This window comes from Neophocaena asiaeorientalis, unplaced genomic scaffold (genome assembly GCF_003031525.2).
Source record: "Neophocaena asiaeorientalis asiaeorientalis breed wild unplaced genomic scaffold, Neophocaena_asiaeorientalis_V1.1 scaffold221, whole genome shotgun sequence".
Lineage (NCBI taxonomy): Eukaryota > Metazoa > Chordata > Mammalia > Artiodactyla > Phocoenidae > Neophocaena > Neophocaena asiaeorientalis.
The window spans coordinates 18,004-40,899 of NW_020173766.1; the positions used below are offsets into that span (position 1 = coordinate 18,004).

Here is a 22,896-nt window from a genome sequence, read left to right on the forward strand (position 1 = left end):
GCAAGTTCAATCAGGGCTTGAGGCAACTTTCTTACACACCCAAAATACAGCAACTAAAAAGGCTTTCTTTCTTGGTTAAATGAGATAAATCTTAAGACTAGGAAACATTCAATAAATAAAAATTTAACATTGCATTTTGCTAGGCACATGAGTTAACACACACACACACACACACACACACACACAGAGTGACAAAAACAGGCACAGAAAGTATTTATATGTGGAAGAATCATCACGTTAATTTATGTCAAAGAATATCATGTTTGTTTATCTTAATGCAGGGCCTAGTTAGGTTTTAAGGTTTCATAAATACTTTTGAATTACTGAACTGCATATATAGAATATTTAAAAGTTGCTACCGAAAAAAAAAGAAAACCAAGTTGAAATTCTACCTAGCAACATAGGTTTCTCAACATAACTTCCTTCCCTATGGACATCAAACTAAGAAACATGTAGAGAGAAAATAAATGGTTTTTGAAAGATACACAAGCCATTTAAAGAGGTCTGTTTCTGAATTACACAGAATATTCTGGTCTAAAAAAAATGGAATAGTTTTCAGAGAGAGAATCAATTTTTGCCTAAAGAAATATGGGGTGAGACTGGAACCCTCAGTGAAAGCTCTAAAAGGACACAGAACCCAATGAGTGACCTGAATAGTGAGGGATGGGTGAGAAACAACTATGCAGTAAGTGCTGGCTTGTTAGTGGATCTTTTCCCCTCCCTTCTCTCATTCATTCACCTTTTTAAGACTGCCTTCTGTGTCCTTTTGGGGGGAAATTATCTTACCCTTCATCATTTGTTCCTTCAGTACTTTAATATAAAACCTACAAGAAAAACAACAAATTCAAGGCTAGTATTAAGAGCTGGAATAAAGATATCAAGAAGCCTTATCCTTGGATCAGTAAACTCTTCTTGGTAAATAAAATCTTCATTTGTGGAAGTGGGATGACCTTTCTTAGCAGATGGCATTCATTTAGGGTGTGACACTCTGCTTTTGGAAGTGGGAATAATTACTTTCTAAATAATGTAATAAAAGTAAGTACTTTCCTTCTGAGGCATTATTGCTTTATGGACTTTATTTTGTTTATCCTTAGAGTATATTGTTTGTTGCATTACACAAGTGCAGATATGATACCTAACTTCTAATGATTTACCCAAAATCATACAAGAAAAAGCAGGACTAATGGAAATGTAATCAAAACCTCTTGAAAATGCAGTTACTGTAGATGCACATAAATAAATAAACTATAATCAAAAGTTGAATCTGAGGTCTGGTAACTGATTTTATGTTAGATAGAGGTCTTTTAAAAATTGTTCTTGGGTCTTCCCTGGTGGCGCAGTGGTTAAGAATCCTCCTGCCAATGCAGGAGGATTCTTAACTGCTGCAGGATTGAGCACAGGTTCGATCCCTGGTCCGGGAAGATCCCACATGCCATGAAGCAACTAAGCCCGTGCGCCACAACTACTGAGCCTGTGCTCTAGAGCCCGTGAGCCACAACTACTGAAGCCCGCGTGCCTAGAGCCCGTGCTCCACAACAAGAGAAGCCACCGCAATGAGAAGCCCACTCACCGCAACAAAAACCCAATGCAGCCATAAATAAATAAATTGATATATTAAAAAAAAAGTGTTCTCATTTAACATAACTTAAAAGAATATTCTGGAAACTGAAGTATAAAGGTTACATTTATTCTGAATCCAGATACTTTCTCAACTGTATAAGTACAGGATGGCTCTGCCTTCTCCATTAGTAATACGGACTCATAAGTTATGCTGCAAAAAATGTCTGACCCTCCTCAGCATTTAGCTAGAGAGACCAAAGGAGTTAACTGAAACCTCATGTTCACTGTTAATTTTCATTATAATTGGTAAAAATGATGCCTATAATAGATGGTATTCACATTTTCAATAAATTCATATTTTTTTGAGGATCACATATAGAAAACAAATTAGATTTCATGTTAAAAAATAAGGTTTATTTGTAAAGCTATCTTTAATAATTCTGTATTTTTCCTGGGGAATGCACAAGTACAGACAATGCCAGCTTTAACATTTATTGAAAAGGCGTGCTCTTTACACTAATGCAAAAGGATAAGCCTCTTCTTTACTATAAAGAATTCTCACTGCATTTGAACTAAGATTCTGGAGCACTCAGCAGAGAGGAGTTTGGGATGACAGGCCAGAATCAGTCAGTAGGTTTTCTCCTCAATTAGGTAACTGAAATAGGAACTCTAGTTCTAAATATCAGAAGCAAAGTCTAAATATTAGAAAACAACAAACTGCTTCAAATACATGCCTGAGGTGAGAAACAGCTTGTACTTTCATGTAGTGGCCGCTTCCAGATGAAATCTTCTTCAGTTTTTAATCTTCAGGTTCATATCTGGAAAGAGATATATATTCAATTAACAGCATAATGTCATGATACTTTTTGCCGTTGTTGTTGTTACCAAATAAGTTTACTTGAAACACCTCCAGTGACTAAACCAGTAATGTTGCATTTTTCACTTAAAATCACTGCTACGGTAGAAGTCAGATACATTCAAGGCATGACGAGGGTGACTCGGGATTCCTGCCACAGGTGGAGAATGGACCAGATAACTGCTGAGATACCTTCAGGTTCCAAGTTTCTACATGTGGCATCTAGATCTGTGATAGCTTAGTAGATTAGGGATTCGGCGGTAATTATGGTAATTATCTAATCGATGGCCTGATGGACACAAACAGCTGATATGGCTTTGTGAGTACAGGGTTAACAGACCCTCTTCTCTAAGGAAAAATATGATCTGGGATTCACTTTCTAGCTCTGGTACCCTGGAACCCTGCTAAAGGTAAAATGTCAGCTGAATTTCCAGGCAGAGCCACTGATGACAGAAATGACCCTGATTAGAAGACTCCATCTGGACCAGGAGAACTGTGAACAAGTATACATCCATGGCGGAAACCACGGCTTCGGCTTCCCTACAGTTGAGTCCCTCCCTCCCGGACATGTCCCTGCCTGGGCACCTCGTGGCTGGACCAAAGACACTGGTCCTATATAGGGCATGGAACTTCTAAGCCACGCTGGCTCTGGCACCCACGCATGGACTCATTTTCTAGCACCTAAATTGTCATGTGAGAGCACAGTATGATCAGGTTGTGGGCTGCAGCAAGGACACCACTGAAGAGAAATGCCCAATGCTGCCCTATGTGCTTGCTGTGGTTTCTGTCCAATATCCTGCTAAGAGAATCCACGGCCAGAGTAGCCTAGTGTAGCCCTGTGTGAGGCTAAAGGTTCGGCTGAACCTGAAAAGAAACGCTGGTGGGTGTTACAGATGAGGCCTGGCCAAAACCCCTCTGCCTTCCTCAGACACAGCCTTCTGGACTGAATGACAGAGCAACTCCCCACCGGCCTGACCTCTCCAGACACAAGGTTAGACTTAATGAAGGACAGACATCAACCCAGCAGGGAGACAATCTGAGAGACAGGATCGGTATGTCTTACTTCGCCAGTCTTTTCCTCAGGTCTTTGATTTGGTCATTCTTCTTGGTGAGAATCTCTTTCATGTTTCGATAAGCTGCTGTTTGTTGGAATTTTTTCTCTAATTCCTGCATAGTGAAAAATGTCCGCCCATTAATAAGAAATAGTTAAGGAAAGAAATAACATATCTGATGAAAATATATATTTTGCCCTAATTTTACTAATATTGTGCTTATTTTATTTTCTAATTTTTACTATTTATTTATTTTTGCAGTACGCGGGCCTCTCACTGTTGTGGCCTCTCCCGTTGCGGAGCACAGGCTCCGGATGCGCAGGCTCAGCGGCCATGGCTCACGGGCCCAGCCACTCCGCGGCATGTGGGATCTTCCTGGACTGGGGCACGAACCCATGTCCCCTGCATCGGCAGGCGGACTCTCAACCACTGCGCCACCAGGGAAGCCCTATTTTCTAATTTTAAAAAATATATACTTATATAAAATTAAGACTATTCAAACTTTAAAAATACATTCTTTCAAATGGGAAGCTAATAAAATAGTAACATTTCCCAAGTACAATATTAGAAAATAACTCAAACATACTATGCCATAGACATGGGAAATCTATTTGAAAAAGTAAATTCATTTTCAGGTAAAATAAGCATGCTCTTTTTTCCAAATCCCAAAATACTGCCAGTATTTGAAGAGGAGGATTTTAAATTTAATTACATTTAGCTCCCATATTCTTAAGAGTCTAACCCCTAAAGCGAAAAAACCAGTTCTCCACATATCTCATATAAATTAAGAAAAAGGTACAGAACCCTTGAGAAAAAAGCCGCTCATCCCTCTGCCAGACTGTAAGAGGGCTGATCAGGAAGAGCAAAATGGATGCTCAGGGTGCCGGCTGTACGCCACCCTCAGTGGAGTATTTACCATAGAACAGAAGGAGTGTAGGTTTTTATTATCACAGATATTTTAGTGCCAAAGATGGAAGAATCTCAGTGTCCCCAAATGATAAATCTTTAGAACACAAATTGCCTAATACCTTGACAAAAAATGAAGTGAATATGTAGTTGTCCAACGTTTCCCTTAGTTACACTGCATTCATCACTTAATCGGATATAAACAGACAAATCTGACCTTTTCAGCCATGCTCAGCTGCTCCTGCACCCTGAGCAGGTCATGCTTGGCTGTCGCTAGATTCTCCTCCAGGGACTTCTGGTTTTCTGTCTGGTCATTAAGTGTCTTCTGAAACTCACTCTTTAAAGCAGCAACTGTGTTTTCCAAGTCACTCAAGTCTTGGGTCTTTATAAAATCCTATGAAAGATACATACACTCACATGATTTCATGCTGACATCCTAAATAGCAACTGCTTTAGATTCAGCATCACAGGTGACGGAAACAGATGATGATGTGTCTTGTGTGTGCATGTCAGCATCCCCCGCCAGCCTTCTCTGCCACTGCAGCCCAGTCAGGGTCACCAGCACACCCAGTTCACCCTCAGCACCCAGTGCACTGTGTCCTGAGCACAGCAGACACTCAGTGGTCACTGATTTCCAAGTATGTAAAATATGATTTATGAACTGCTGGAATTCCGAAAGAGGAACAAGAGAGGTGGGATCCTAAATTTGACAAGATTGTGTTTCCCCGAGTTGGGGTGGCAAATAGGCTTCATTTTTGAAAAGTTAAGGTAAAAAAATCCTGGTGAAGAATTTTTAATGATACAGATGGAAAAATAATAAAATTAATACAATTTATACAAAAAATGTAACAGACATGTTTTACAATATTATGAGAGCCTAATTAATGCTTACTGATTATATGGCTTGCTAAATTTACAAGATTTTAAGTTTTTTACATTAATTTGATATGCACATATTTGTATACTTCGTCAGTGTAATATAAGCAGCTGGATCTTCTACCTGGATCATGTTTTTAACTAGATAAAATTTATAAAGACAAAAGTTATATTAATGACAGGAAAATGGTCTATAATTGCTAACTATGAAGACGAAGCACTACTATCAACAAAAGAAGAATTCCTTACTTAGTTTTGAAATCTGGTTTTTAAAAAGATTTTATTTCACTGCATCTAGTGAAGGCCTGTACGCATTTTGCTTTTGCCAAATCTTAAAAGCAAAATTGGAGCAAAACCTTCAATGGCTTTTAAAACAAATTCATCATCCGAAAATGTTGGTAACTGGTTTACTTTTGAGAAACTAAAGCTGTTCTGGAGTATTTAGCTGTTTTATGGTCCTTGGTATATAATGATTGAAATTTATGGTCCTTGGTATATAATGATGGAAAATCATATATATTTCCTTTTTTTTTAGCCATATAAGACGCATCCTTTTATTTAAAAAATACCTACAGGGCTTCCCTGGTGGCGCAGTGGTTGAGAGTCCGCCTGCCGATGCAGGGGACACGGGTTCGTGCCCCGGTCCAGGAAGATCCCACATGCCGCGGAGCTGCTGGGCCCGTGAGCCATGGCCGCTGAGCCTGCGTGTCCGGAGCCTGTGCTCCGCCACGGGAGAGGCCACAACAGTGAGAGGCCCGCGTACCGCAAAAAAAAAAAAAAAAAAAAAAGAAAAATACCTACAGACTGGGCTTCCCTGGTGGCGCAGTAGTTGAGAGTCCGCCTGCCAATGCAGGGGACACGGGTTCATGCCCTGGTCCGGGAAGATCCCACATGCCGCGGAGCGGCTAGGCCCGTGAGCCATGGCTGCTGAGCCTGTGCATCTGGAGCCTGTGCTCCGCAACGGGAGGGGCCACAACAGTGAGAGGCCCACATACCGCAAAAAACAAAACAAAACAAAAAACCTACAGATAAAATAATGTAATGTCTGAGACTGGCTTCAAAAAAACATGGGGGGGAACTTCCCCAGTGGCGCAGTGGTTAAGAATCTGCCTGCCAATGCAGGGGACACAGGTTCGAGCCCTGGTCCGGGAAGATCCCACATGCTGCGGAACAACTAAGCTCATGCACCACAACTACTGAGCCTGCGCTCTGGAGCCCGCAAGCCACAACTACTGAGCCCATGAGACATGACTACTGAGCCCGTGAGCCACAACTACTGAGCCTCCGTGCCACAGCTACTGAAGCCTGCGCGCCTAGAGCCCATGCTCCGCAACGAGAAGCCACCACAATGAGAAGCCCACGCTTGCTGCAACTAGAGAAAGCCTGTGCACAGCAATGAAGACCCAACGCAGCCAAAAAATTAATTAATTAAAAAAACCCAAAAAACATGGAGAAAGGGAGAAGAAAGTAGAGGTAAATATGAAACAGACTGGCCATGTCTTGATGACTGACTGGTAAAGCAGAGTGATGAGTACCTGGGGTGCATTACACTATTCTCTCTACTCTTGTACATGTTTGAAATTTTCCATAGAAAAAGTATAACCAAAGTCTAATGAAGTAAGTTTGGAGATTGTTTAGTAGACATTTACAATGGCACTACAACCACTAGAAAAGCCAGTGCTGCAATGAAAATTCACTCCAATGGTCCTGCTGACAGGATCCTATTACAGCATCTAATCTCAACGGAAAGGCCAAAGGAGGCAGAACTGAGCACACGATGACTTCCAGGGCAGAGTGATACTCAGTCATTCCATTCAGACAAGCTTGGAGAACTTCACTGGATTTCACTGTATTACGGAAACACAGCTAGATATAGGCGGATTAGAAGATGCATGACGAGTAAATTCATTCTGTTTTGTCACACTCACCAAAGGGAAACTTAAGTAATAATAAGTTCTGTATAATAATAACTAAAAACTCTTCCTTTCTTCCCGTTGTAATTGAAAGGGCAAAGTGAAAGGGAGAAGAATTTTTAAAAAATAAATTTAAGCATATCTCGTATGCCAATGGGCTCTGGGATATGTGAAGTACATGAGCTGTGTATCTGCCCCCACTGCCCTCAACAGGCGCTCACCTGGCCTTTCCTGGACAAGTTTGTCTCGATGCAGAACTACCGTGGTGGCCTCCCTCTCAGGGACTGGCTGGCTGTGGGGCATAATACTGATAGTAGCTAAGACTTAATATAAGTTTATAACTTGATCATCTAGAAAATGTGAAAATGCTACAACTGATTTCACCTTCTGGGTTCCTTGATCAAGCTGTAAATCTTGCAGTGCTCTTTCTAGTTTTGACTTCTCATCCAATGCATTTGTTGCCTATAATCAAGATTAAACAAAATACATTCAGTACTTAGTCTGTAAGTAACTCTTTCAATAATTTTGTTAAAGTATTTCTCGGTTACCTGTGTTTCAAGGGTCTTCAGCCTTGACTTTAATTTCTCATTCTCTTCTTGAAGTCTTAAAATTTCCTTTGTGAGTAAATTCAAGTTTTATTATGTTAGCCAAAGTATTTTTAATCCTTTGTTTCACTTAAAAATTTAATTTTTATATTAAATTACATAAAAGCTCAAAAGTCTGCATGCCCTGGTTACTGGTAGTATTCCAGTTTTACCCAGCCCACCAGCCTCAACACGTATGAGTCATCTCTGGCTCTAAGACTTCTAGTTTCTTCTTTCACAGTCTCTCAGGCTTTTTGCAGCCAAGTCCCTCTCCCCTGCCATCTCTCACCTAGCTGATCCTGCAACCCTTGGGTTTGTTCTCATCCTACACTGTGCACCACTTGCTGCTTATCCTCAAGACACAGTCTTCATCATTCCATACCCTGTGCCCAGCCCCTAAGTGGTTCCAACTGAGCTGAGGTCCAAGGGCCTTGCTCATCAGCAGCTCCGTCACAAGCATCACCTGTCAGTGCAGTCTCACTTCTTACTATACCCCAGCACATGCAGCATCGCCCAGCTGGAGAGCCTGCACTCTGCTCCAAGGCATGCCAGCCTCCTCTCTGCCTCTGACTGCTGCCCACTCTGTTCCTCTGCTGGCCATACCATTTCTCTTCCCTCTGACGATTCAATCTGCTACACCTTTCAGCCCAGCTCAGGCACCACCTTACCCAAGAGCCTGTCCTCAACTACTCTTACCCACATGGAAATGTGTCTTCTCTGCCACCCTGTGGCACCTTTGGCACCAGGTTAGTGGCAACTGTGGCACACAGGTTAGCATTCTGCTGTCTCTGTTCCTAGAATATTAGTTATCCCTTCCCAACGAGACTACAAGGTTTTTAAGGGCAAAAGGCCAGGTATTACTTTTCTTTTTATGTAACAATATCTAGCATAATGTTGAGAACACAAGAGTCACGAAAAATAGTTGTATATCAGTAATTAATCTTTATAAACCTCTTAATTAAAAAATCTCTTCACTGTTATCACAGCTCATAAACTTCAAATGTCCATCAATAAACACTTTCCAAAATTCTATGCTCTTCACTTCATTATGAAAAGATGCAATCAAGAGCTGCTTCAGACTCTCTGGGAGTTAAGTGTGTCCTCTTCTGGCCCACCAGGTACCATTCAGTACAACTACTGCGATGGGCTAATTACCCTCAGTGGACCAAAGCCTGAATCAACACCTTCCACCCAGTCTCTCTACCCTAGAGCTGGGCAGGCAGTGAGCATACATCCTTAGAGAGTTTGCCATTTCTTAAAATGATGGCAACATTACCTTGTTTAGGAGTTCTGCTGTTCCACCTTCGTTAAGTGGAGCAAGTTTTGGCTTTATGTTATCTATGATGGGCTGAAACAAAACAAAGAAACCAAACTGAAATCACCACTGAATAAAACACGTGTAATCACTGAACTCTTGTACTTTCTAAGTGGAAGACACTGTGTAAACATATTCACTGAGATATCAGCTAGATTTTCATTGGTTTGGATCTCTGCTACGTCCTAGTGCTTAGGATAGTGCCTGGCCCACAGTGCCCAATGCAAATTAGAGATAAAAACAAAACCCATCCTCCTTGTATCTTTAAAAAAAAACAACAAAAAACAGATGGAAGAGAAAGGAGGGAGGGAAGGTACTCAAAGCCAAAGCCGATAAAGATCCTAGTATCTAGAGACTGGGATTTTAAACTGTGGGAGCTAAAACGGAGATTTCTGCATGAACCCCAGAAAAATTGTAATAATGATGAGGATTTAGGTAAACTACATTACGGATGAGTAACTTGACACAAACATTCTGGCAGTTTAGCCATATGTATTAAAACAAAACAATTCATGCCCTCTGACCTAGAAATTTCTTAGCTAGAAATATGTTCCAAAGGAATAATTAGAAGATTGTTTTGTACGTGTATGTTCATGGATTGATCTTGGCAGTGTTTTACCATGTAACACCACAGAGGATTTATGGTGCATCTACACAATGGAATGCTAAGTGGTCACTACAGGTAATGAGAATGATTAAAGAGACAAGCAGGTAACTACTAGTACTGTCTCCACTTGACAGATGCGGGGAACGAGGCTCAGCCATCTCAGGTAACCTGCTCAAGGTCGCACAGCTGAGGAGTGACAGTGCCAGGATGCATGACCCCAACGCCTGTGCTCCGCATCATCTGAGTGAAGAGCTTGCATGGCAGGGAGGCGGGTGGACTGCAGGGATGTTGTGTGTATGCGCATGCGTGTGTGAGGTAGTAGACAAAAACAAGTTTTTCACAGTTACTTCCAAAACTTATCTTTTTTCTCCTAAAGATCTGAGAGGCAAGCTTGGAATTCTGCTCCTGAGTTGAATGCTTTTCCTTGAGAGTTCTCACTTTAATCTCTGAATGCTCTGAGCAACTTGAGGATTTTAAACACTGGCTATTAAGGTATGGACTTATAAGGACCAAAAATTACCTTTTTATTTGAAGATGTAAATTCTGCCTTTTCAAATTCTGCAACTTGTTCCAATAATTCTCTTGAAGACAAAAACAAATAGGAAAAAATATTTGTTTAGAATAGATTTGTATCATACACACAAGAAGAATAAAAGCAGGACTTCCCTGGTGGTCCAGCAGTTAAGACTCTGTGTTCCCAATGCGGGGGGCCCAGATTCGATCCCCGGTCAGGGAACTAGAGCCTGCGCGCTGCAACTAAAAAAAGATCCCGCACACCACAACAAAGATCCCGCGTGCCACAACTAAGACCTGGCACAGCCAAATAACTAAATAAATAAAATTTAGAAAGAAAAAAAAGAAGAAGAATAAAAGCACTGGTACCAATCTATTACACGCCAGAAACAATAGAGCAAGATGAACAAAACTTCACCACATCAAAAATATTTAGTTACTAATGGTCGAGAACCTAAGTTCCATGCACTCAAATTTGAATCTCCATAGCACCTACTATTTTGTACCTACTGAGTGTACAATATAATCGCTAGAACTAAATTACAATGTTAATACAACTATGTCTGAAATTTGTAGTCAACACTGTATTTTTGAGGTGCTAAAGGGAAATTGCTCTATAATATACATTGTTAGCTAGTAGAGGTTCAAGGAAAACTGAGTTTTAATAGAGTAGCCTCGGAAAAATAAAATTAGTTCACATCTACTGGAAAAGAGTATGGTAAATTCTCAAGGAAGACAGATGGTTTGGGGGATCCACCTGAACATTTCCTTTTATTTGCAAAGGTACCTGGGGGCTGACTATACAAAAGCTTACAGAGTGAATGGCAGTAACTACTCTCCTAAGCTTCTTAATAGGTCAGTTTCTCAAAGTTTTCTCACCAGTTATCTACTGGCAGTTGGTGAAGCTAAATGGTTTCCTTCCCTACCCGAGGCCACAGCACTGTCCGCAAGCCGCGCTGCACCTGTGCTTAGCAAACGGCCCCTGGGCTCGGTATCAGTCTTTCCAGATCTCTGGCATGACTTTTCTTAGACTGAGTTTCAATTTCATTGATTTTACCATATTTTTTAAAAATTAATGAGCTTTTTGATATAGTTCAGATAATGAAACTTTTTTTACTTTCCCTATTTTAAAGATCAGTATATAATTTTAATGCAATTATTTAGAAATAAACTTCCAATACTACTATGTGTGATTTGATGGTATTTGAATTAACTTTTCAACTGTTTCATAATCTTTTTTTCTTAGTTGACCTATCTCTGAAGACTTGTTATAATACTGATCAGGCTAACCAGAGATACCATATGGAATAATTACTTATAGCCTTAAGAGCAATCTCATAAATCTCAGAGGCCTTTATAACACCTAGGAATAGTGGAAACAGGGCATTTTGAAGAGGATGCCGAGCAGCACCTAAGAGATCACTTAGTAACTGGATGCTCTGCTGTTACCTTACCCAAATTTTCTCACACACCAGGCCCAAGCAAAGCAGCAAAGATATTCACTAACTTTTTTTTTTTTTTTTTTGCGGTACGCGGGCCTCTCACCGTTGTGGCCTCTCCTGTTGCAGAGCACAGGCTCTGGACGCGCAGGCTCAGCAGCCATGGCTCACGGGCTCAGCCGCTCCGCGGCATGTGGGATCTTCCCGGACCGGGGCATGAACCCACGTACCCTGCGTCGGCAGGCGGACTCTCAACCACTGTGCCACCAGGGAAGCCCTCATTAACTTTTAAGTTCATGCTTGGGCCTCTATTGTCATAACTGTGGATACAAATTTTAGTACCTGTTTTCAAGTTCAGAGATGTCTGTCTGTAGCTTGAGGTACCACTTCTCAGCCTGTGAGAAAAGCTGCCGCAGAAGTAGCACATTGGTGTAGGCCGTGTTGATGAGCTCAGACTCCACCTCGCTGTGGACCACGGCCTGTAACCCATTCAGGACTTCAGAGACTTCATCTATGGTGAAGGTCTCCTCCACCAGCCTGAAAAACAACCACAATCCAAAACCTCTGGATAAACAACAACAACTATTTACAAAGTAAAACAAAAGTAAGAAACCCACATCATGTCACCTGAGGCAGCGGCCCTCAACCTTCTGTGGAAGACAACTGTTCCATGGACATGGGGGTGGGGATGGGGGGATGCTTTCGGGATGATTCAAGCTCATTACATTTATTGTGCCCTTTATTTCTATTATTATTACATTGCAATGTATAGTGAAATAATTATACAACTCACCATAATGCGGAATCAGTGGGAATTATTATGGTCCCTGTGCAGTCAATTCTCTCTGCTAATGATAATCTGTATTTGCAGCTGCTCCCCAGCGCTAGCATCACTGCCTCAGCTCCACCTCAGATCATCAGGCATTAAATTCTCATAAGCACAACCTAGATCCCTCGCGTGCACAGTTCACAGTAGGGTTTGCGCTCCTATGAGAATCTAATGCCGCTGCTGATCTGACAGGAGGCGGAGCTCAGGCAGTAATGCGAGCGAAGGGGAGCGGCTGTAAATACAGAGGAAGCTTCACTTGCTCGCCTGCCTGCCTGCCCGCCGCTCACCTCCTGCTGTCCGGCCCGGTTCCTAACAGGACATGGACTGGTACCAGTCCATGGCCCAGGGCTTGGGGACCCCTGATCTAAGGGTTTAAAGAGTTTAGCGAAAGTCCCTCTGGAAATTATCTTCTTTATTAATAAAACAGTTTGAAAATAATTTAAGCTCAATTAATTTTTGATGTCTATTTAAATGATTAAACTGGTTCGCTCTTCAAATGTGCACATCCTTTAATACAAGTATGTGCTCAGAAACATTCCCCGAACTATCTACTTTTTTCTTTAGCTTTTCAGTGAAAATCTTTAATCTCCCCTAAAATTAGTTTTATCACATTTAATTATTTCATAAGTCACCTGAGAGGTGTAATTTCTCCTTTCTTTATATCATTTGTCTAGCATTTCGATGACTGAATGACCATTCACATGTTAGTAAATGCCTATAAGAAAATCAATGGTAATTATATATTGCTTCTCTTAGCATTCTTGAGACCCAAAAGAAAAAAATCCTAATTTAATTAAAGCTCCATTAAAACAAACATCATCATCAAAAGGATTAAAGATCGACTCTTCCACAGAGAACGTTTGTGTTGGAAGGGAACTCTTGAGCCATTTTCTTCAATTCCCTCACTTCACAGATGGAACACAGGCTCAGAAGGTGGCGGTGACTTGCCCATGGTCCCAACTCCACAATCATTTCCAACAATCTCAGGAACATGCCCAACAGCTGAATCCTTGAGAAAGCTTCCACGCATGCCTCCTACGATCAATGACAGTTTTATAGTAACACAGTCTCCTCCACTCCCTGCCTCCAGCCTCAAACTGTTTTATCCCTCAGATGCTCAGCAGATGAAGAGCTACAGCCCCGACCTCAAGTCATCTTCTCCATCATTCCAAAAGGACATAACGAAGGGAGTTACACCAAACTTTATTTGATTTACCATTCTTTAATGTTTCATTTACCCAGCAGAATTTAACCACTCTAAAAAAAACCAAAACTTTATTTTTGATGTAAGTCCTTATTAAATATATTAACAATCTTTCTACATTCTTTAATAGAACAAAGCAAATCTGCTTAAAAATGTTTTTTTTTTTTTTTTTTTTGAGCAACCCAAGTTCATTATTATGACCAGCAGTTAAGGTACTCCAATGCATAAAGTAAATAATGGGTACTTTCTCTGGCTGTCTCATAGACTCACCAATCAGATTGCTGCTTACCTCTGCTGTGGGTTAGGAAGCCAGATTATCAGATTAGAATAATGGATCGAACAGGTAACAGTCTACAGCTGAGGGTCTCTGCTATTGAGTGAAGTTAATGACTTTATCACAGCTACAGATCACTTGGAGACCTTTTTCATTTATGTCTTGACATTTAAGTGTGCCAAAATCTGATCCCCAAGTAATCTGATGTCTCTTTATTATTCAGTCCTTTTGGTTGGCTTCCCTATTATCCTCTATTACTAAATTTTCTATGGACTTTTATTATCTTCCACTATTGGTCCAACTAAACTAATTATCATCTCTTGCTACAAATCAACTAATAATTTTGGTACTAGTCAGCAAGCTTTTCATGGTTTCCTGCTGTTTTCTCTTCTTCTAATTCTTCAATATAAACTACATAGGTGTTTTCTTGCTAACTGCCATGTCTTATGGCTCTAATCTTTTAATTAATAACTTAAGTAATTAAGGTTCTGGAATCTTTAATACAGCAAGCCAATCATTAACCCACAAGCACTTCACTGTTTCCTGACTGCCCTTCTGAAACTTTGCAATCCCTCAATTATCATTATATGCATGTTTAGTAACAGACTGCTCCCACCACAATCTGATTTCTTGAGTATCACATATCCATAAGGCTTAGTGTAGCTGCTCTCAATGAATAATTTGATCATGATATCCTGGCAATGGTTTGTAAGGCCTCTCTGCTACAGCACCCCCATACTGGCCACCAGAAGGGATCCATGTTCCTTCCCACTGGGTTTCCTTAGAATTCTCTGATACCTGCTCTCCTTGAGGTCTTGGAAGCAGGAATCTACAGTTTTGAGTCTCAAGCCTCTTTTTGAACGAGCAAAACGCATGTAATTAATAACTTCATTTTGATGGTGCTCATTCAGACCCAACTCTGCCTGAAAAAAAGAATTTAATTGTTAGTCTTGAAGATATAATAAAGGAACCAACAATGAAAACATACAGGTTATCCTGTGGTGGAGACTGGCAGATGTCCACTAAATTCTGTTCTTCCCATCTTCCCAGACACATGGCTGCCCAACTAGAAAACACTCCCCAGCCCTCCGTGAAGTCAGGTGTGGCCACATGACTACTTCTCAGCAATGGATGTGAGAAGAATAAGAGCTACTTCTAAAGCCTGGGACTTAAGACATGGGGCACACCTTTGCCACACCTTATTTCTCTGAAACCTGGGGGTGGTGACTCCGCTGAACCATGCGGACAGCACAGTGTCCTGGGGGCTGGGGGAACAGCAAGCTGAAAGGGGCTGGTATCCCTGGAACGACTTTGTGGAGCAGCACTGACCTCATACCTAACTATGATGAGCAGTGAGAGGGCTGTTAAGCATGAGATAAATAAACTTCTGTATTCTTTTTTTTTTTAATCTTTATTGAATTTGTTACAATATTAGTTCTTTTTTTTATAAATTTATTTATTTTTGGCTGCGTTAGGTCTTTGTTGCTGCGCTCAGGCTTTCTCTAGCTGCAGCGAGCGGGGGCTACTCTTTGTTGCGGTGCGCAGGCTTCTCATTGTGGTGGCTTCTCTTGTTGCGAAGCACGGGCTCTAGGCATGCGGGCTCAGTAGTTGCGGCTCATGGGCTTAGTTGCTCTGCGGCATGTGGGATCTTCCCAGACCAGGGCTCGAACCCGTGTCCCTCGCATTGGCAGGCAGATTCTTAACCACTGCGCCACCAGGGAAGCCCAAACTTCTGTATTCTTTAAGGTACTGGGTTTTTTTCTTTCTTTCTTTTTTTAATCTCTATTACAGAAACTTAACCTTATCCCATCTCACACAGCTTTAAAAACTATATTTGGTTTTGAAATAGCCACTAATTGGTCTTGATTTTAAACCTTGACAACTATAAGCTAGAAATTAATAAAGCTTTTTCATTTTATAGCTATACTGAAAATTAAAGAAGGAAATTATAAAAGTGAACCTCTAATGCAGGGGACTGCATAAGTCAGGATTATCTTTATTGTAAGAATAACCTGTCCATGGGAGACAAAGGTCTAACTCTCATTCTCAGCACAGTGCTGGGCTGCATTGTGGAGGCCAGCACCAAGGTCACTGGGCATGACCTCCTTCACCCCCCAAGCCCCGCACCATGGCTTTGCTGCATCTACATACATCCTTACCTTCTCTCAGCAGTTTCCATTCCCTGAGAACAGAAGTCTACAAGGGCCATGACCTTGTCCCTCTGGTTCCCTGAGTATCCCCGGGACGACTCATAGTGCGTGGCACACAACAGACATGTGCCTGACAAGTGAACTGAAAGAGTTCCTCCTTCTGAAGGCCATCATGGCCTTAATGCGTTCTCTTTCAAGCTCCTGGGGGACTTTATTTAACCAATTACTCCCCGTCTCAACTCTCTGTACGTTTCTTCTTCCCCTCGGACCATAGAGAAGACTGTGAACATAAATCTCACTCATGCTAAAAAAATACAAAACCAGAAATTCCCTCCAGCTACTGCTGCATTTCTCTACTTCCCTTCTACTCTTGCTGTCTCCATTCTATATGCTGTTCAAACTGCCTTTGCGAAGCTCACCAGCAACTTCTTAGTAACAAATCCAACTACTGTGGCCGATGCTTTTCTGTCCACTGACCTGCTCCATTCTTTGGCTGCTAACCCCACCTCCCTTCTTGATCTCATCTGTAGGCTCCTCTTGGGCTTGCCTCTTAAGTAGCTGTACTTCCCAGGGCCCTGCCTGGGGACCCTTACTCTTGTCATTCTATATCCTCTCCTTGATGACATGATCTATCTCAAGATGTCAACTGTTATCTATATGCATCTGACTCTCAAATATAACAGGCTGGCCTACAGACATGTACCCCCAACCACATGATGAATGGCTCTAACAAGTCTTCTTCTCCCTCACATTGTTCTTAATATTTCTACAATTCAAGATGTTAAAGTTCAATAATTTAAGAATTACCCAAGGCATTACGATGTTCTCTAATGGTCATTTATCTAGTAGACTAATGTTTCAGAACAACTAGTTGAGGTATTTTGACCACTGTAAACCAACACATATGAGATATGTACTTACCTTAAATTTCATGACTTTACCTTATTTATTAAAATGGTAACTAAGATCTTGCCTTAGAGCTAGACAAAGTAAATGGAAAGATGTTTCTTACGTTTTGGTTTATAATGATTATTAGCCAACTCCCTGAACTAATGTCGAACATTAGAAATAATAATAGTAATGATGATAACAGCTAAAAGCCATTGAGGGGTTACAATGTGCCAGGCATTACCTCATTTAATCCTCAGTACAACCCTATGATAAAGGTAGTATAAACCTGCTTTACAGGGACTTCCCTGGTGGTCCAGTGGGTAGGACCCCATGCTCCCAATGCAGGGGGCCTGGGTTTGATTCATGGTCGGGGAACTATATCCTGCACGCCACAACTAAGACCCAGAGCAGCCAAAATAAATAAATAAATTATGTTTTTTAAAAAAAACCCTACTTTACAGATAGAAAAGTGAGATACAGAGAAGAAAGATTTTCTATGCTACTGAAATAGGTAAGTGGGAGAGCAGGGATCTGAACCAGGCAGTCTAACTCCACAGCCCCCACTCAACTTGGCTATTTCAAATCCTTTTTGGAAAATGTCAGAGTTTAAATAAATAAAAGAAAACAAACATGTTATAGTTGCATATGCACCTGAGTTGTGACTCACAACAAGACAGATCTCCAACAGGCATTTGAAAAAAGAACTGAATACCTACATTAGAAAAGATGTTATCTCTTATAGTCGCATAAGTATGGGCAAGAATATCCTACAATTGGAAATAACTCAAAACAATGTCACATCTTGCTAAAAACAATCCCATAAACAAATTTTCAATTATTCTTCCTTGTTTATAGTCTTAAGTTCATAAGGCCTCCATACTCCCCAAACTCCTTCTCTAACCCCATTTCCCAGAATTCTACCATAAGGACACTCTACTTCAGTCAGACTAGTCTGCTCATCAGAAGCATGATTTAACATTTCCTGCTTATACTTTCACTCTCATTACCCCAATCTTTGACTAAAAGTACCTCCCCATTCTTATTCAAGAATCTGAACCAACCCAGTGGTGTGCTGGTAAATGCTTAACAACAGGCTTTTGGGTGGGGGGGTATGAAACTGATTTGTGGCCCTTGCTGATTTCTGTGGTATAAAAACTCCCAGCAAGGCTGATTTCAAGCTACCAAGGTAATGTCACTGAATGCAGAGATGAGAAGAAATGCACACGATTGGCTCTCACCAGCCAGTGCGACCATGCTCCAGGAAATCACCAAATTCCTACCCATCCTTCAAGACCAAACCTGTTTTACCTACTCTGTGAAGCCTCCCAATATGCCCTCAGTAACTCTAGTTATGCCTTCCTCCAAAAATTAGCACATATCAACTCTGCTACTCATTTGGCAACACCACAGACTAATTACTACCTTGTACTATTAGCAGTCTTTTTTTCCAGATGTTGCTCCTTCAAGTAGACTGTAAGCTCCTGAGGGCCTGAATCATTTCTTATACCACACAGCTCCCCATACAGTGCCTTGTGCAGAGTATGTGGCCAATTCAAATCTGTTAATTATTTTCTCTTCAGTCAAGAAAAGTCTTGACTGTCCCAAGACCATGAAGAAAAAATTACAAAAACTGAGGATGAACTTTAAGACAAAAGACAGAAAAGTTACTCTAAAATGGATGGAGTTAAGAAAGGGAGCAGGAATAAGCAGCTGAGGGGGAATCGGGAAGATGGCGGAAGAGTAAGACGCGGAGATCACCTTCCTCCCCACAGATACACCAGAAATACATCTACACGTGGAACAGCTCCTACAGAACACCTACTGAACGCTGGCATTAGATCTCAGACCTCCCAAAAGGCAAGAAACTCCCCAGGTACCTGGGTAGGGCAAAAGAAAAAAGAATAAACCGAGACAAAAGAATATGTACAGGACCTGCACCAGTGGGAGGGAGCTGTGAAGGAGGAAAGGTTTCCACACACCAGGAAGCCCCTTCGTGGGCGGAGACTGCGGGTGGCGGAGGGGGAAAGCTTCGGAGCTGCGAAGGAGAGCACAGCAACAGGTAGGCGGAGGGCAAAGCGGAGAGATTCCCACACAGGTGCCGACCGGCACTCACCAGCCCGAGAGGCTTGTCTGCTCCCCTGCCGGGGTAGGCAGGGCTGGGAGCTGAGGCTCGGGCTTCGGTCGGAGCGCCGGGAGAGGACTGGGGTTGGCAGCGTGAACACAGCCTGCAGGGGGTTGTTAGTGCACCACGGCTAGCCGGGAGGGAGTCCGGGGAAAAGTCTGGACCTGCCAAAGAGGCAAGAGACTTTTTCTTCCCTCTTTGTTTCCTGGTGCGCGAGGAGAGGGGATTAAGGGCGCTGCTTAAAGGAGCTCCAGAGACGGGCGCGAGCCGCGTCTAACAGCGCGGACCCCAGAGACGGGCATGAGACGCTAAGGCTGCTGCTGCCACCACCAAGAAGCCTGTGTGTGAGCACAGGTCACTCTCCACACCTCCCTTCTGGGGAGCCTGTGCAGCCCACCACTGCCAGGGTTCCGGGATCCAGGGACAACTTCCCCGGGAGAACGCACGGCGCGCCTCAGGCTGGTACAACGTCACGCCGGCCTCTGCCGCCGCAGGCTCACCCCGCATCGTGCCCCTCCCTCCCCCCCGGCCTGAGTGAGCCAGAGCGCCCGAATCAGCTGCTCCCTTAACCCCGTCCTGTCTGAGCGAAGAGCAGACGCCCTCTGGCGACCTACACGCAGAGGCGGGGCCAAATCCAAAACTGAGCCCTGGGAGCTGTGCGAACAAAGAAGAGAAAGGGAAATCTCTCCCAGCAGCCTCAGGAGCAGAGGATTAAATCTCCACAATCAACTCGATGTACGCTGCATCTGTGGAATACCTGAATAGACACTAATTACTACCTTGTACTATTAGCAGTCTTTTTTTCCAGATGTTGCTCCTTCAAGTAGACTGTAAGCTCCTGAGGGCCTGAATCATTTCTTATACCACACAGCTCCCCATACAGTGCCTTGTGCAGAGTAAGTGGCCAATTCAAATCTGTTAATTATTTTCTCTTCAGTCAAGAAAAGTCTTGACTGTCCCAAGACCAAGAAGAAAAAATTACAAAAACTGAGGATGAACTTTAAGACAAAAGACAGAAAAGTTACTCTAAAATGGATGGAGTTAAGAAAGGGAGCAGGAATAAGCAGCTGAGGGGGAATCGGGAAGATGGCGGAAGAGTAAGACGCGGAGATCACCTTCCTCCCCACAGATACACCAGAAATACATCTACACGTGGAACAGCTCCTACAGAACACCTACTGAACGCTGGCATTAGATCTCAGACCTCCCAAAAGGCAAGAAACTCCCCAGGTACCTGGGTAGGGCAAAAGAAAAAAGAATAAACCGAGACAAAAGAATATGTACAGGACCTGCACCAGTGGGAGGGAGCTGTGAAGGAGGAAAGGTTTCCACACCCCAGGAAGCCCCTTCGTGGGCGGAGACTGCGGGTGGCGGAGGGGGAAAGCTTCGGAGCTGCGAAGGAGAGCACAGCAACAGGTAGGCGGAGGGCAAAGCGGAGAGATTCCCACACAGGTGCCGACCGGCACTCACCAGCCCGAGAGGCTTGTCTGCTCCCCTGCCGGGGTAGGCAGGGCTGGGAGCTGAGGCTCGGGCTTCGGTCGGAGCGCCGGGAGAGGACTGGGGTTGGCAGCGTGAACACAGCCTGCAGGGGGTTGTTAGTGCACCACGGCTAGCCGGGAGGGAGTCCGGGGAAAAGTCTGGACCTGCCAAAGAGGCAAGAGACTTTTTCTTCCCTCTTTGTTTCCTGGTGCGCGAGGAGAGGGGATTAAGGGCGCTGCTTAAAGGAGCTCCAGAGACGGGCGCGAGCCGCGTCTAATGTATATGTATAACTGATTCACTTTGTTATAAAGCAGAAACTAGCACACCATTGTAAATCAATTATACTCCAATAAAGATGTAAAAAGAAAAAGAAAGAAGCAGCTGAGTTCAGTAGGAGAAATAGCATTAGCCCGGGAAACAGCACTCATAAACATTTGCTTCCCCATATGCACATATGTACACTATATGTACACGAATCACATCATTAGAGAGAAAACAGAATGGGTTGATGTGTGGTGTAAGTAGAGAAAGCACTGGATTAGAAACCAAATGTAAGCCTAGCTATGAAACTTTCTGTTAGCAAATCACTTAACCTCATTGACACCAGTTGTCAGCTGTTAAATCAGAGAAGATATGATGATCAGCTGTAAAATATGTAGAAATAGTGGGAGGTATCCAAATAGGGAAATTAGAATTTGTTTGAATTTTGTTGCAAAAAGATTCTACTAAAAAAAAAATAGCTAAAACACAGAGCAAGAATCCTACCAGAGCACTGCCAAGCTAGTGTCCTGAAATTGTGCCATAAAGTGAGGGGAGAGTGGTGAAGGTGCCAGAAATGGTTCCCTATTCCTGACCATACTCCAAAGTCCATATACAGCTTTACCATGAGAAGTATAAGGATGAAAATGTAATGATAAAAATGAACACAACCTAATAAAACCTATTATATACTGAATGCTTAATATTTTAACAGGTATTGGGCTATCTGTTCTATATGCATTATCTCATTTATCATTTTAACAACCGAAGTATACTTATTATCTGCAATTTACTAATGAAGAAACTGAGCCTGACTCCAAAACCTCAGTCGTTAAGCAAATTGATAGAAAGGAATTACAGAAGATAGAATGGGAGCAAATGTCAACCTTCTTGTGAAATCACCATCATTTTTTCAACTTGTTTCTGATATTTTAGGGAAATCAAGAGAATGAGAGGGACAAGCTCAAGCAGGGTAGGGAACGGTCTGTTTTGTTCACAGCTGTACCCTCAGCTGCAAGAGAGTGCTTGGGACATAGCGTGGGCTAAATAGGAATTCTGGTTGCTGAGGTATTTTAGTAGCCCATTCCAGTGGTGCCCCCAACCCTGGAGTTATCTTTTTTTCTCAACACTTCAGTACTGTGCCTTCTTCTAAAAACGGTTGCTATTTAAGTTGGCATTCTATATACGCTGGCGTGATTACTGGGATATGCTCTAGCATACAGGAAAACGTGCCTTCTTTTGAACAGGTCAAAACACAAGAAATGTCACTCAAGTTTTCACAGCTATAAAATAGGGGCTGGAACTCTTACAGTCACTCTCACATCAGGAAGTTGTATTCAATCACATTCTTCCTCCTCGGCTCGTTAACATAATGCTGCCAAAGTGTGTGTGTGTGTGTGTGTGTGTGTGTGTGTGTGTGTGTGTGTGTGTCTGCGAGCGCAAGCGCGCGCGTGTGTGTGTATCTGTGTCTGCGAGCGCATAAACTTGGGAGTTTTTAGAATCGAATGAGAATCCCGCTTTGAGCCTTCTGCTGGCAGCCGGTTCCCTCCAGCTCTCTTCGTCAGCCACCTGTGAAGAGTGACTTGCCCCGGGCACCTCAGGCAGGAGCGAGGAATGAAGCGACGCGGCGGAGCGCGGCAGCTAGGAGAGGGCTCCACCTAGGATTATCCCGGAAGGGCTTCGGCCGAGGCTAACAGAGCCTCTCGCACCCGGCGCAGCCTCGCCTCCTCAGGGAGGCTCAGGGCCGGACTCAGACCCGTTGCAGGCCAGGGTATCACCCCGGGGCCCCGGCTCTGCATCTCTCCTCGGCGCGGGCCGGCGTTACCCCGCCGGCTACTCACCATGGCGACGGACAGGAGTCAGCGGTCTGGAAAAGCGGGAGGGGCCAGGCGCAGCTTCGTCAGGCCCGGCGTCTCCAAGGTAAGTTGGACCGCAGAGGACGCGAAGGGAGGGCGGCTTGTTTAGAAGCCTCCGGTTGCTAATGGCAACCTATGCACGTGACCCTGGAATGATGCACTGTTATTGGTCCTCAAGATCACGCGACAGGAAGTGCCTTGTGACCGGCCGA

At 43.0% G+C, this 22,896-nt stretch overlaps 1 protein-coding gene across 1 annotated transcript; it reads right to left on the bottom strand.

Annotated features, from left to right (window-relative positions):
- Positions 1 to 1,952: 1,952 nt before the first annotated feature.
- Positions 1,953 to 22,793, bottom strand: LZTFL1 (leucine zipper transcription factor like 1). The gene is made up of 10 exons (XM_024751458.1): positions 22,670 to 22,793; positions 14,727 to 14,851; positions 11,964 to 12,158; positions 10,190 to 10,250; positions 9,024 to 9,095; positions 7,712 to 7,777; positions 7,548 to 7,625; positions 4,592 to 4,768; positions 3,480 to 3,583; positions 1,953 to 2,378 (listed from the first exon to the last, which is right to left on the bottom strand). The coding sequence occupies exons 1-10, from the start codon at positions 22,670 to 22,672 to the stop codon at positions 2,360 to 2,362; spliced, it is 900 nt and encodes a 299-aa protein (XP_024607226.1). The 5' UTR covers positions 22,673 to 22,793; the 3' UTR covers positions 1,953 to 2,359.
- Positions 22,794 to 22,896: the final 103 nt, after the last annotated feature.

Coding starts and splice junctions, on each gene's coding strand:
- LZTFL1 (XM_024751458.1), bottom strand. Junction 10,251..11,963: donor ATCTCTGAACTTGAAAACAG/GTACTAAAATTT, acceptor TTTGTCTTCAAG/AGAATTATTGGAACAAGTTG. Junction 3,584..4,591: donor AGCTGAGCATGGCTGAAAAG/GTCAGATTTGTC, acceptor TTCACTATGCAG/GAATTAGAGAAAAAATTCCA.